The sequence below is a fragment of the Aythya marila genome, assembly GCF_965140915.1.
Source record: "Aythya marila genome assembly, chromosome: 13".
Classification (NCBI taxonomy): domain Eukaryota; kingdom Metazoa; phylum Chordata; class Aves; order Anseriformes; family Anatidae; genus Aythya; species Aythya marila.
The window spans coordinates 644,757-658,246 of record NC_139054.1 but is presented as its reverse complement, the minus strand read 5'-3'; the positions used below and the strand labels follow the sequence as shown (position 1 = coordinate 658,246).

Below are 13,490 nucleotides of genomic sequence, written 5' to 3'. Positions count from 1 at the left end.
TCCTCTAGTAGAAAGGCTTTTCCATGCAAAACAGACTGTCCATGTTTGCATTGTGGGAGGTGCAGAGAGAGTTATTTCCTCCTTAGTTCACACACCTTTCTTTCTCTCCTGCACACAAGCGTCTGCTGGTATGATCACGGTGTTTTCAGAAATCACAGATTCTGTCCAGAAGAGGCTGTTAAAATTGTGTCATTTAACCATGTGCATAAACCTGAGAATTTCTTCCAATTTCACGAGGTTGAAATTGTACATGACTTCTAAAAAAGCCTGCAACCTTCATGTTTGTGGTGTCAGCTTACTAAATGCTTTGGTAAGCTCCTCCTCTGACTGAGTATACTCACAGGGTATACTCACAGGGTGTTCTCACTGTGTCCTGTTTGTTTTATCCCCGGTCTTTCATGGCTGGCCCTCATTCCAGTGCAACAATAGCCATAAGTCTATGCCAGGACAAGTTTACTGCTGGCTCGTTAATTGGTGTGAGTGGTGTTCCGTAAAAACGCCTTGAGTTTGTACCCTGCACTGACACAACTCTTTAAAAACAATTCCATGCCAAGCAGGGTAGCATGGTCTTTTGAGGAAAAACAGCCTATGTTTGTAGGAGAATGTAGCTGTTACCTAAATAAGAGTGCAAAGAGGAGTTCAGGTGCTTCCTTCTCTTCCACCTAGCCTTAAAAAGTGCTAAGGTTCTTTTCTTGTAAGAACAAAAGTGTCCTCCCAGTCATGACTCTTCATCACCATTTCCATGTTCGGTATGTTAAACCTTGTCTCTTCAACCGTCTTTAAAAGCCCAGTGTTCTTATGGCTTTCACTTTCTTAGCTTTTTGTTTTGAGTTTTCATTTGAATTTGTGGAGTGGCTTTCATATTTTGTGCACTGGAGACATTTCTGCCAGAGCACCTGAAGTCTGAGGCTGAAATGTTGATCATTGATACCTGAGGCTTGCTCTCTGCTCTTGTTCAGATGTGCCTCTTTTTATTTTCCCCCAACAGACAAGGAATCACTTTTCCAGCACACGGGAGGAGCTGGAAGACCTCAAGAAAAGGATGAAGGAAGCCCCCCTAACCTGCAAGCTACCTGGGCAGCCGACCATCGAGGGCTACCTGTACACTCAGGAGAAATGTAATGCTTTTTATCTGCACTGAACACGTTACAGAGTGCGTCAGCCTGGGCTGCGTGGCTTGGAGCCCTGCTGGCAGGCTGTGCTCAGCTCCCAGCCCATGGTGGTTGGGCAGCACAGGCCACGGGATGGCTGTGGCTGTGTCACACAGATGCCACCAGCCCAGTGCCTCTCAGTGCCCAGCGGTGGCTCAGGACCTAGCGGCAGTGTTAATGGCAGTGCAGCTTTCTCAGTGGTAGCACAAAGCTTTCTCCGGGCTACTCCAGCCGTGTAAGCAAGGAGCTAATTGCCCTGTGCGTGAATTAGGTGAGATTTATTACTTCATGTCACTGGAGCTCTGGCAGATTGCACCTTGGCTGCCTTCTGTAAGAATGAATGTGCTGTTCTGCCCAGCTTCCTTCTCACTGATAAGCGAGTTATTTTTAGCCCACATCAGCATGTGCGGTTCCTGAGTGGTTACAGGACTCGTATTTGTACTGCACTTCTTGCTTCTTCCCATTCTGGGAGTTCCCTTCAGGACGATGTGCTGGATGCTGAATTTTTGCTGTTTGTTTTCCTGTACCAGCTCACTTCAGGTGAAATGCACGCTCGTGCAGCAAGTCAGCACTCCTGGTGCTGGTTTCGCAGAGGGCTGTGGGCTTCAGTCCCCACCTTCTCTCCAGATGTCCTCTCTCCCAGCTGCCAACGCTGGTATTTGAGTGTGTCCAACTAAATCAGTTTGTGCATTAAAAAGATGCCATGTCCTGTACTGCGTGCCTTTTACCTAGTGGCTCAGACAGGCAACGTCTCTGAGCGCCTGTGAGCAGAGCTGAAATGTTAACCAGTGCTGAAGGCTGACCTGCTGGCAGCAGCAGTTGTCATTCCGTGCTGAACTCAGTCAGACTCAGTCTCTTACAAATACTTGTTGGTCATGCAAGCATGAGCACTCGAGGGACAGAAGCCTGCATACAGAGCTGTGGCCTCTGAGTCTACAGCTACCTTATTTTGTAAGCAGTTATTTTTTTGGGTTATATATACGAATGTATTTATATGTGTGTTTATCCTGTGTTCAAGAGGAAACACATACACAGTAATTTTAGACCACAAACAAATTTTGCACATTCCTGCATCCCAATGAGTATTTGCTGCCTTTATTTATTTTTCCCGTACAAGTGGAGTATGAAAAGAAAAACTTCAACTTAAAAGTGAAATTGCAAAAGATGTATCAATTCAAGTATTTCATATAATGGGGTTCAGGTAAGACAACAAAGAAAAGTGGCAGCAAGTCCTAGTGTGAAGGAAATAGGAACTGAAGGTGTTTTAAAGGTGCCATTGTCTTCACTGCCAACTTTTTGTTGACAGACAAAAATAGTGGTCCTCCATGTGAAGCAAGCATTTGAGACACGTAGGATCCTGCTCGTGTAGGTCTTGGCTGGACTGTGCCGCACCAGTCTGGCTTGCAGCCAGAGCCCCACAAACCTCCTTTCACCAGCAGCTTTCCGGAGGGCACTGCAGGCAGCAGCCCTTTGCTCCTTCTCCTCCGTCCCGCTCCCCCCAGCACGGAGCTGATGGGGATAGGGGCATCCCCACGTGCCCCTGGGGGTGCTCCCGCTCGCTCCTGTCCCTCCTGGGGCTGGGACCCCACACGGGTCGCACTGTCCCTTCCCCAGGGAGGCACAGGGAGGTGCCGGCCAGCTGCTGGTCAGACTCGAGCACTGCTGCTGACTCCTGCTTCCCGTGTGTTTCTGCAGGGGCACTGGGCATCTCCTGGGTGAAGTACTACTGCCAATACGAAAAGGAGGCAAAAACCTTAAGGATGACCCCCATGGACCAGAAGCCTGGAGCTAAGCAAGTGAGTGAGTTCCCTGGAGGGATATCTGCAGACTTGTGAAGTTTTTCCTTCAGTTGATCTGTTCTGTCTCTTTCTGAAACCACATCCAGAGCAGAGCAGCCCCATTGCAGGAAGGGTGACTGGGGGACCTGATACAAAATACTTTGTTTTTCATCCGTGTGCCTGGGAGTTCCCTGCAGTTCCTCCGTGTGCTAGGGAAGGGGCAGGATACAGGCTTGGATGAGACCATGGCTCAGAGCATACAAACGGAGTCCAGCTGAGTCCACCCGCCCACCTCTGCCATGGAACAGCGTCCCCCGGGGACCTGCAAGTCAGGCGTGCTGTTCTCCAGTTTCTGATCTCATGCTCTGTGTTCTTTGGCAGCCCTCTGCACAGCGCAGCAGTAAAATAAAATGTGTTTTTTGGAAGCCCTTGGCAGAGGGCAAAGAAATGTCCAAAATATTGACTGAAGAGATCTATCATCATCTGTGCTGTAAACATGTTTATTAAAGCCTTTTAGTGCAGGTAGGGGCCCGTCAAAATTTAGATCAGCACCTTCCCAAACTCTTGCAGTCTGGTAATTTGCACCTTCAGGGCATAGCTGGCCACACAACTTCAAATGCCCAATGACAAAGAGTGCTCTGAAACAAACAAACCAACAAAAACCAACAGCAAGCACGCACAGCTCAGCCAGGAGTTCATCAGCACCGTGCGTAAACCCAACGCAGCCCTGGGGCAGGCCGCCGTGCCGTGCTGCTGGCGTGCCCTGGGCCTGCAGGATCCGCCTTGCCCAGAGGTCCCGTGGGCTCCAGCGGCGAGGAGTTCCCACAGAGCTCCTGCAGGGTCCTGGAGGTCTCATGAACATGCCATAAACTGCCCACTGCTTGCCCCTGCTGTAAATAAGAGGGCCGCTAAAGCACAGCGCCAAGGCCCAGCCCTTTCATCTGAGCACGTCTACGCTAGACTTGGTCAGTGAGCGTTTTTTTTATGTGGTATTTTGTGTAAAGCTGTTTGGGCTGTGAATACTGTGGATAATTGATAGCCCTCCTTAATCCCAATAAAAACTAGGATCCAACGCAGTCAGACAATAGACATGCTCTGAAAGGACAAGTGAGTCCTTCATAAGGCTTGTTTGAAGCAAGGTTTATGCCCCGCGGAAGCATAATGCTTGTTACTGAGATACTTAGCACTCGTCTGCAGGAAAATCCCATGAAATCGAGAACATTTTGTTACTGTAGAGGGGAAACCTGGTTTACAGAGCCTGTGATCGTGATCTTAGCTGCAGCTTTGTGGAGTGGTGGGAAGGGCCATCTGTGCTCATGGCACCGGAGCCGTCTGGTGCAGCCCTGCCGTGTGTCTCGATGGGCAGCAGCATGCTAGGCTGCAGGCTGAAGGGGCTGAGAAACCTTAAATCTTCTCCCACGTTTCTTTCCTCTAAACTTGGTTTTAATTTTCTTTCCTAGAGCACCTTAGATCTGACACTGAAGTCCTGTGTAAGGAGAAAGACGGACTCCATAGACAAAAGGTTTTGTTTCGACATTGAAACTAATGAGAGGTGAGATGCTTAGTATTAAAATGGCCTCCAGAAAGATAAACCCTGCAAAAATGGATGAAATCGATCTCTGCTGTTTATTAAAAAATAACTTTTGCTTTGTTTTCCTGTCTGCCCCCGGGCAAACTCTGCCTAGGTCAGGGACCATCACGCTGCAAGCGCTCTCGGAAGCTAATCGAAGGCTGTGGATGGAAGCCATGGACGGAAAAGAGCCAGTAAGTAGTCAAGGAGCGTTACGTAGCTGTGGATTTGCTGTCAGGCAGTGTCCTCTGCTGGTGGGTCTTGAGGAGGATCAGTAAAGCAACCTATGGAAAGCTCGTTTTTACAGGGATCGCTTGGCTGCTGTTGCTTTTGTGTAACTGAGGGCATTGGTTCAGCTACTACACGTCTGTAATTGGATTTCATGCTATTTGTTCTCCACAGCTTGCAGCGGGGAGGCTGGCTTTCCCCCCTTTAAGCTTTGGTACATTTTTCTACTTATCTGTAACTGCCAGAGTTCCTAAAAATGGCCTTACAGAGTTTGAAAGAATCGATATTTCAGTTAAAACTCCCTCTTAGATCTGCATGGCAGCATTTTTTTGTTTATACCTGCTCTGAGCAGTGTTTGTAAAGTCTGCTGCGAGCAGCCACCCTGCGCAAGTGCTCGCCAGTGCTCCTGTGGCTGTTGTTATTTCCTTCCTTTAACGTGAGCAAAGCACAGATTCCTACATTTTACAGAATTTCCTGTAAACAGACAGCGTGATGGGCAGTATGGGAAAACACATTTCCTGGTTTCCCCTCGCCTTGTGAGAGCAGCCTTCCCCAAAGTGCTCCTGGTGAGAGCGTTGGCAGTGGCTGCACTCGCTGACTTGCTGCTGGGTGGAGTAGCTCAGGGCTCACAATGCTGATGTACTGCGGAGACGTGGGGGCAGAGAGATGGAACATGGGTACCTTCAACAACACCTTTTTTCCCTGCTGATCTAAAGAGAGAACAGTTTGGAATAATAGGGAGGGTCAATGTGCTCACAGCAGACAGCCATTCGCTTATGGCAGGTGCTTGCTCAGTTTCCATGATATGTTACTACCTATAAAAGATCCTTGATTTTCCATCAAGAATGGCACCTACTGTTTATTCTTCATTAAAAAAAAAAAAAAAGTGTTTTGTGTGGGGTGAAGAAGGAATGTCTTTGACATTTTAAGTATATTTTTTTATAAAGAAGGAAAAAAATGGAAAAAAAGAAAAAACCTGTGTGCTAGACTGTCCAGCTGTCATTTTTACAGGGTACCTAAAGGACAAATGAAAGTCCTTGTTCAGTTTTTGGGAGACCCCTTTCATAGAAACAGTTGCTCCAGTGAAATTTAGGAAGTCCGCAAGCTTGTTTATTGTATAGATAACGGTAGCTGGCTTAACTATGATATTACTTTGTTTGGGACATTGTCTTGCTCTTTGTGATTGGCTTTGGATGATTTGTGGGGTGCTGCGTTTTCCTTTGAAAAGTGTCAAGTCACGTTGCATTATGTTTTTGTTTCTTCCTCCACCCCCTCCCCTTTTTTCAGATCTACCACAGTCCCATCACGAAGCAGGAGGAAAGTGAGTCATTTCTGTTTCTGTGCCTCTGATGTGCGGCTGGCCTGCGGCCGGGCAGAGCATTTCATTGCAGATACACTCATCTTGCGTTTCTGCAGACTGGCTGTGTAATGTGCAGGACAGCAGTGTAACTTCTTTCCTTTCCATCAGGGTGCCTGATACCAAGGCCAGATAAGAGTGAGCTGCCACTGATAAAAGTTGCTGATTGCAATGTGCAGATTTGGTATGGCGAGAGCCAGAGGTAGAGTCCAATTTGCATCTCTCCACCCCAGAGTAATAGAGAAGGTCTGTGAGAGAAGTTGAGGATGTTTCTCATAACAAAGGTTCCAGCAGGCGATCAGAGGCAGCATGGGGTTGGTTCCTGGAGCTCCCCACCACACAGGCGGCGTGGCTGGATGCAAATGTGGTGCAAATGTGTCTGCTTCTTCCAGGGAAAAGCTGTTTTCTTTAAAGCATGCAAGCAAACATGCACCAAGTATTGGCTTTTCTACAGGAGATTTTAAATAAATCTCACTGTGTATTAACAGAAAAAATACATATATATATATTTAAAATATATTATATTTAAAGTTATATTATATTTAAGTCTAAATATAAGGAATGTTTTACACTCACTTCCGGATGCTAACTCAAAGTCAATATTTTCAGCCAAAATTTAGTTTGAAACCCAGCTAAAGTCGTATGGATTTTTGGACTATAAAAATTTGAATGTGGAGTTTTCAACTAAAATTCCAAATTCTAGAAGGCTTTTCCCAGCCAGCTGGATTACACAAATAAGTCTTTCAAGGAAGTTTGTCTCCCAGTCTCCTCTGTAAATTAAACAAAATGGAGAGCTCTCTCCCGCTTGGTGTCTGCAACAAGTCTGTATTTAGCACAGTCGTTTAGGGGAGGTTCGGTATAAATGTTTGCCCTGAGCAGAAAGGTGTTTCACAGCACAACTTGGGCAATCCTTCCAGATGTCCTGGAAAATTAGCAGAAGCAGTAAGTTGAAATACGTCTATAAAAAGTGGTAACTTTCTGCCTCCTTCACGATGCCTGTAAGATAGGCATAAACAGTGTCTGTGGTTAATCAGCTGGAACAAAAACCTGTGTTCTTCTTTACTCAGGCAGCAGGTAAAGCTGTGCGGTTTTTATTTATTTTTTGTTTGTTTTTTTAATTTAATCAAGTAGATAAGTAGAAATTACGTGATCCTATGATGTGGAAGAGATTTAACTGCAGATTTTGCAGTGCTCTGGAAATGATTAATCAAGTCATTATCAGACACAAATTCACATGTGGCAGGACTCTGATTCACACTTCTTTTATTAAAGACAGAAAGGGGGCAGGGGGAGACGCTGCAGCTCAACATAAATTCAAAAAAACTCGAGAGCATATGAAACTAATAATTCCTCGCTGAGATGCAAAGAACGCCTGTGTTTCCGTAGAGGCACGTACGCGGTGCAGCTGGAGCCAGCAGCGCGATGCACGCGTGGGGCCGGCCGCGCGCTCGGGCTCTGCGGTGCCGGAGCGCTGCATGGCGGCTGCGCCTGGCCCCTGCCCAGCAGTTTTCCACAAGTGACCAGGTGCTGGTGCCCCGGCAGCTAACACTGCTTCCCTTGTTTGAAACAGTGGAGTTGAACGAGGTCGGCTTCAAGTTTGTGCGGAAGTGCATCAACGCGGTAGAAACGAAAGGTAAGGTGCCCGCAGCGCAGCCGGGGGTGGCAGCCCTCCTGGCGTGTCCTCGTTCCCATCACCCTGAAGTGTGTGCCATTATCCACAGCATAGCGGTGTTAGCAAACAGGCAGTCCTGTTTAATTGACTAGAGAACATGTGTTAAAAGAGCAGAAATAAGGCGTTATTTGGAGTATTGTCGTACCAAGTTCCAGGTGGGACTGAATTTTCGCCTTTGTGGTGTTTTCATTCCCCAGTTTCTCTGGCTCAGAGGAAGCTGCCCACCAGGCTGCAGGCAAACAGCTGTGGAAGCGCTCTGTGTGCGGGGTTAGAGGCAGGGTTTAGCTGCAGTAAAGAATTGCTCGGGCCCGTAAGGCAGAAGGGCAGGACAGAAGCGGGGCAGGGGACTACACCTCCCCGTATGGTCTCTCACCAAACCCGCAGCCTGTCCAAGCAGGACAAATTGCTCCCTAACGCCCGAGTCTCCGGGCTGCACGGGGAGGTGGCGGTGCTGGCGTGTCCAAGCCCTGGGGGATGCAGCCAGCCCTGTCCTGGTCCCAGGGGCTGGGAGAGGAGCAGAGTGGGGGTACCGACCCCACGGGGCTGGGCGGTGCGGGGTGCCAGGACGGGGTGGCCGTGCGGCTCCCCAGCAGGCTGTTGCTCCACCAGATGGTGCTTTGGGACAGCCCCCTGCCAGGACGGCTCTAACACTGCTCTGTTGTGCTTAGGGATCTCCACAGAGGGCGTCTACCGAACGGTTGGCAGCAACATTCAGGTGCAGAAGTTGCTGAATGCCTTTTTTGGTAAGAACGAATTATTCCGTGCGGTTAGACTGTTATAGTTTTATATTGTTTGAGAAGGGTAAAGAGGATCGGCTTTCAAAACGAGATGAGTCTGCGGCACACCCTTCCCTGCTTTTCTGAGCTTTTTTCTGCCTCCCACCCTGTCCTCTCTCCCTTCCCACCGCCCTTGCTGCTGGTTCAACTCGTATTTCAGGCTGTGGGAGCAGCGGGGAGCCGAAGGCAGGCGGTGACCCCGGAGCTGTGGGGACGAGCCTTCTCCCACCCTGTGCTAAAAATACTCCGGCATTTTGGCGTCACGTGCCGGGGTGTGCTCCGCTGCGGCCCCGGGAGCGGGACGAGGGCCAGCAGGGATGAGCCCTCGCTGCTGCTCCGCGCCTCCACGTGGCGCAGGCTGGCCAGCATCACCCCGCAGCCAAGCAGCAGCAGCATTTGGGGCCCACCTGGCCGTCCTGGCTCCGTTTCCTTTGTGAAAGCCAATGCCCCAGTCCTTATTTAGGCAGTGGGGATGAGAACAGGGTGGAAGGTTAGCCCGCGTTAATTAGCAGCATGGTCCCAAGGATCTTGGTGTTCAGACAGCACTGCTGCCAGGGGACGTGCCCAGCCAGCACCGTGCCTCGGGAGCTGCTTGTCTGCATAGGTGCCAGCGGTGCCAGCCCTGCAGCAGCCCAGGAGGGGGAACCTGGGGTCCCTTTCCCTCACCCCACGGTGGTGGGGACACGTACCACGTACCGTACCTTAGCAGCGAGGCCATTCACCTGGGTTAGGGTTTTTGCTCAGAAGGGCTGAAATCATGCTTCATAAAGGTCAGATTAAGCCAGTGAGAGCTTTTGCAACATCCTAAGCAGACAGGCAGTTGTGAAGGCTTTCTGAGGACTGGAGGTGGCAGACGTGTGACAGAACCAGCGCTTCCATCTCCTCGCAGCATCCACGACGCCAGCCTGAGCCCGGCAGCAGCGGGCAGAGCCCCAGGTGCGTGTCCCACGGGGCCTGCCACGGCCCGAGCCCAGCCTGCGTGCGGCAGGCATACCTGCTGCAGGAGGGACTGGTTCTTCCCACAGACCAGTCGGTGTACGTGCTGCTGTGGCAAGCCTTTCTGCACTGAGTCCTGCGCTTCATACAAGCACGTTGGGTACTGGGCACTCCTTATGCAAGAAGTGGGAACAGCACAGGGCTCAGCAGTGTCCTTCCGTGCCAGGACATTCCCAGACAGGGACGCAGCCGAAGCCATTGCTCCTGTCCCTGCAGGGTGAGGGCAGGTGGCCACACCGCCGTGCGGGCCCCAGGGTCTCGGGCACCAACAGCCAAGCCCCTGTGGCCGGCTGCTGGAGGGGGCTAGAGCAAAAAGTACATTTACATTGGTATCTGCATGCCTCGGGCATGCGCCAGCTTCCTTCAGCTCCCTGTGCGGACATCTGATGTCAATGTAGTACTCCAAGGCTGTTCCTGCTCTTACTATTGTTGCTGTTCATTAAATGGGCTGGTTTGTGCTGACATGGAGCTGTACCCGATTCCCACGGAGCCACTTCAGCTATCCAGTTACGCTTGCCTGATGACTAATTACTTAGCCTAAGTTTTTATTGCTTCTTGATTCTCACCCTCCCTGCGAGCAGCTCTGTGTTTTTCCCTTCTGAACCCCAGCTGTGAGTGGCTTTTCGTTTTATTTAATATTCATCACTCTGGTTGACCACTTGCTACCCCACTGCGTACAAACTCACAACGCAAAGTCCAACAGCACTGAGCAGAAAAAACTGCCGCAGAACAATTTCTTCCTGAACTTGAGTAAGGAGGTCGATTTTCTGTCCCTAGTCTTCTTTCTTTCTTAAAATAAGTCATGCAGTTTGTTTCCTCAGTCCAGCTGACCCCCCTCTTCCATCCGTGTCCTTCACTCCATCGTTCTGCAGAGACGATGGGTTGGTCGGGGGGCAGGCAGGAGCAAAGCGCGATTCCACCCAGCTCTGCTGCTTTCTGCATGCCCCTCCTCTCTCTGCAGCAAGAGGGGATGCTTCCAGAACAGCCGTTAGGGGAGTTGCTGGGAGGGAGGGGATGGAGCTGGAAAGTTGGATTATGTTGGGTATGAGAAGACTTATCATGGAGCTGCTAGAATGTATGGTTTCTGCCAGTTTTGACTGCACTGGGAAAAAACAAACTAGAGAATGTGCCTTGCTGACTGTTAAAATACTGCCTTTGCTTCTTCCTTTGCCCCTGGTTAGCAACACTCTCTTCACCCTGAGTAACAGCCTTTCTGAAATACTGGTGCCAGTGCTGCTGTTCTGCTTTTCCCCCTTGTGGGAATGACCAGCTTTCTTCACGTGCTGCTCTAGCTTTGTCTCTCTCAAGTGGGTACCCTCCCTGAGGGCTTGCTTTTATTAACAACCTCAAAATGAGTCTTATTTTAAAGCCATTTTGTTCCTCCAGATCCAAAATGTCCAGGGGATGTAGATCTCCAAAGCAGCGACTGGGACATCAAGACGATTACCAGCTCGCTGAAGTTTTATCTCAGGTAACGGGGCGAGCAAAGCAGCCTGGGGCTGGTCGGGTGGGAAGCGGAGAGCGCTGCCAGGTGGGAACATCTGCCTGCTGGAACCGGAGACGAAGCAGCGAAGGCTTTGGGAAGGGGAATGGATCTTTTTCCTTTTCTTCTCATGAGAAATATGCCTGTTGTAGAAATGCCACATCCTGCAATGCCATCTGGGGGGAGATGCTGTGGGGAACTGGTGGGCTGGGGGCGAGCAGATTTGCCCACCGTTTTGCTTTGCGATCGGTTGTGAGCAGGTCACGGTGGCCTCGCAGAGCTCAGCTTTCTCTCTGGTTGTTGCAGGAACCTGTCTGAACCTGTCATGACGTACAAGCTCCACAAAGAGTTGGTCCTGGCTGCCAGTAAGTCCTGCTGCTGCCCTGGTGGTGGCCCCGAGCCCTCACCTGGTGGAAGGAGCTTCCTTTCTCCTGGTGCTGATCACGCTGCTGGGCACGGAGCCTGTTTGGGGTTTGTCCCACAGCTGCATTCCCCTGCCACGCAGCCCGCCCTGCGTCCCAGCTGGTCCCGGGGCTCGTGGTGCTCCCTGGGGCAGCGGAGCCGTGTGAGCCCCCCGGGAGGAGAAGCATCACAAGGGGTGGCAGAGGACCTGGGGGGCAAAACCACACTGTAACAGTCCGTTACACCACAAGCCACAGGACTGGAAGAGTACTTGCCTGGTTTTGCCATACTCAGAGCAAGTGCATGTTAAAATCACTTGAAAAAGCTTTGCTAGGCTGTACCAGGGTTATCTGGCCACTTGCTAATGTAGAAACAGGAGTGACCCTCTCTTCTGGGCGCTTAATTTTAAGGCAAGATGATGAAGGTATTTCTTCCCTTCTTTTCTTTGCTATTGCAGCATGCTTCCCTGTAACAGGGCTGCATGCTTTCCAAGGGCCTGGGAGCCAGGGGTTGTCAGCTAACCTGAACACAAATCATCCCAAGTGTCCCAGAAGAATTGTTTCTCAAAAGTATTGGTGTATTTATTTTAATGCTTGTGAGGGAATGTGATGTGCTGTTGCCAAGCTGAGTTAGGTGGTCCTTCTGGGTCATGAAATTTGTCCTGGGATGCTGAGTCCAAAGAATCTACTGGTACATGGAACGCATTTCTCTCCTGCACCACTTGAGGCTGAGTCGCAGCCAATATTAACAGAGATCAGCCAAGTAACACGGGCAAACCATCGTGGCATAGCCTGTGCTAAAGCAGCCAGTCCGCAGCTGTGCTGCCATAATGGCCATTTCAAATGAGCCATAATAGACCTGAACTGGCTGCGTCCTCAGGCTGCCAAGAGCCAGCACGCTGAGGTGTAGAGCAGGGGAAGCAGGGAGTTAGTCATCTGCCTCAGCATGAGAGTGCTGGCATTTGGAGATTCGTGGCACACGTGGAAGCATTTTGGATGAAAGCATCCTTCGCACCCCCATGTCTCCTGGAAGTCAACAGGAGGCAAGGAAAGATCCCCGCCTCCCCTTGCTTTGGACCCTAGGAGAATTAATAACACTTGTTCTTTCTTGCAAAGAAAATTTTCCACCACCCACTGGTTGTGCTCAAGCCCAAGATTTATTAGTTTTAGTACTGATTACACCAATGATGGCTGGGTATTTGCAAACCATAATCCTTTCCTTACACTCCTTCAGCAACTTGCACCATTAAGCTTCCCAGCCACCAAAATCCCACACTATTCTTCTCACACTGAGTATTTTATTGTTTCTTGATTATTTATGCTTCTGAAAGTGACCTCCTTGGGTCAGGGACTCAAGGACTTTTTTTTCTGGCAGTGCATTTTGCTGTGCCGTTTGGCATTCCAGCTCTCCGGGCTGGTAAGATAGCAGCAGCCGGGCTGCGCGGTTCCCAGGTGTGCTGCTCTGCGGGGCCGGCGTGCGAGGGGCAGGAGCCGGCCGTACCCAGCCTGTGTCCCTGTGCTGAGAGGGAGTCTGGCCCCGAGCTCCCTTTCAAGTTTCTTTCCTCCTCTTTCCACTTCACTTTGTTTCCCACAGTGATTGCCCTGTTGCTGTGTAATCTCCTTTTCCTTCTGCTTCCCATCATTGGGTTTGGCCAGCCAGCCTACGGAACAGCTCCCACAGATTTAGTTTGGCTTTACCTTTCTTTCATGTATTTACTTTAAAAGGCACAAACTTTTCTTTGTGTTACTTCTCCCCAGAATCTGAGAACCTGGACTACAGGCTGGGAGCCATTCACGCTCTGGTCTATAAACTACCTGACAAGAACAGAGAGATGTTGGAGCTCCTCATACGACACCTAGTCAAGTAAGCAGATGTTTTTCTCTAAAGCCAAAGCAAAAGGAATGACAGAATCAAGAGAACAGGCATTTTTTTGTGGCAGGTTTGTAAAATCATATCCAGCACTGCCCCCCTAGGAATTTACATTCTGACTGCACAAATGGTGTGATTATCCGTGCTGCCCACTGCATCAAGTGATGCTTCTCTTTCTAATTGCCGCTTTCACCTCTTTCTGACAAGC

The 13,490-nt window shown here is 50.0% G+C and overlaps 1 protein-coding gene across 4 annotated transcripts in view; it reads left to right on the top strand.

Annotated features, from left to right (window-relative positions):
• Positions 1–13,490, top strand: part of OPHN1 (oligophrenin 1) — a 57,851-nt gene that overhangs the window by 31,498 nt on the left and 12,863 nt on the right. For all 4 annotated transcript variants that reach the window (XM_082771021.1, XM_082771024.1, XM_082771022.1 and 1 more), the window contains 10 exons: positions 989–1,118; positions 2,847–2,947; positions 4,390–4,481; positions 4,615–4,693; positions 6,015–6,048; positions 7,655–7,717; positions 8,425–8,499; positions 10,915–10,999; positions 11,318–11,376; positions 13,171–13,276. In XM_082771021.1, the coding sequence (XP_082627147.1) occupies positions 989–1,118; positions 2,847–2,947; positions 4,390–4,481; positions 4,615–4,693; positions 6,015–6,048; positions 7,655–7,717; positions 8,425–8,499; positions 10,915–10,999; positions 11,318–11,376; positions 13,171–13,276 (824 nt within the window). The remainder of the gene's footprint in view (positions 1–988; positions 1,119–2,846; positions 2,948–4,389; positions 4,482–4,614; positions 4,694–6,014; positions 6,049–7,654; positions 7,718–8,424; positions 8,500–10,914; positions 11,000–11,317; positions 11,377–13,170; positions 13,277–13,490) is intronic.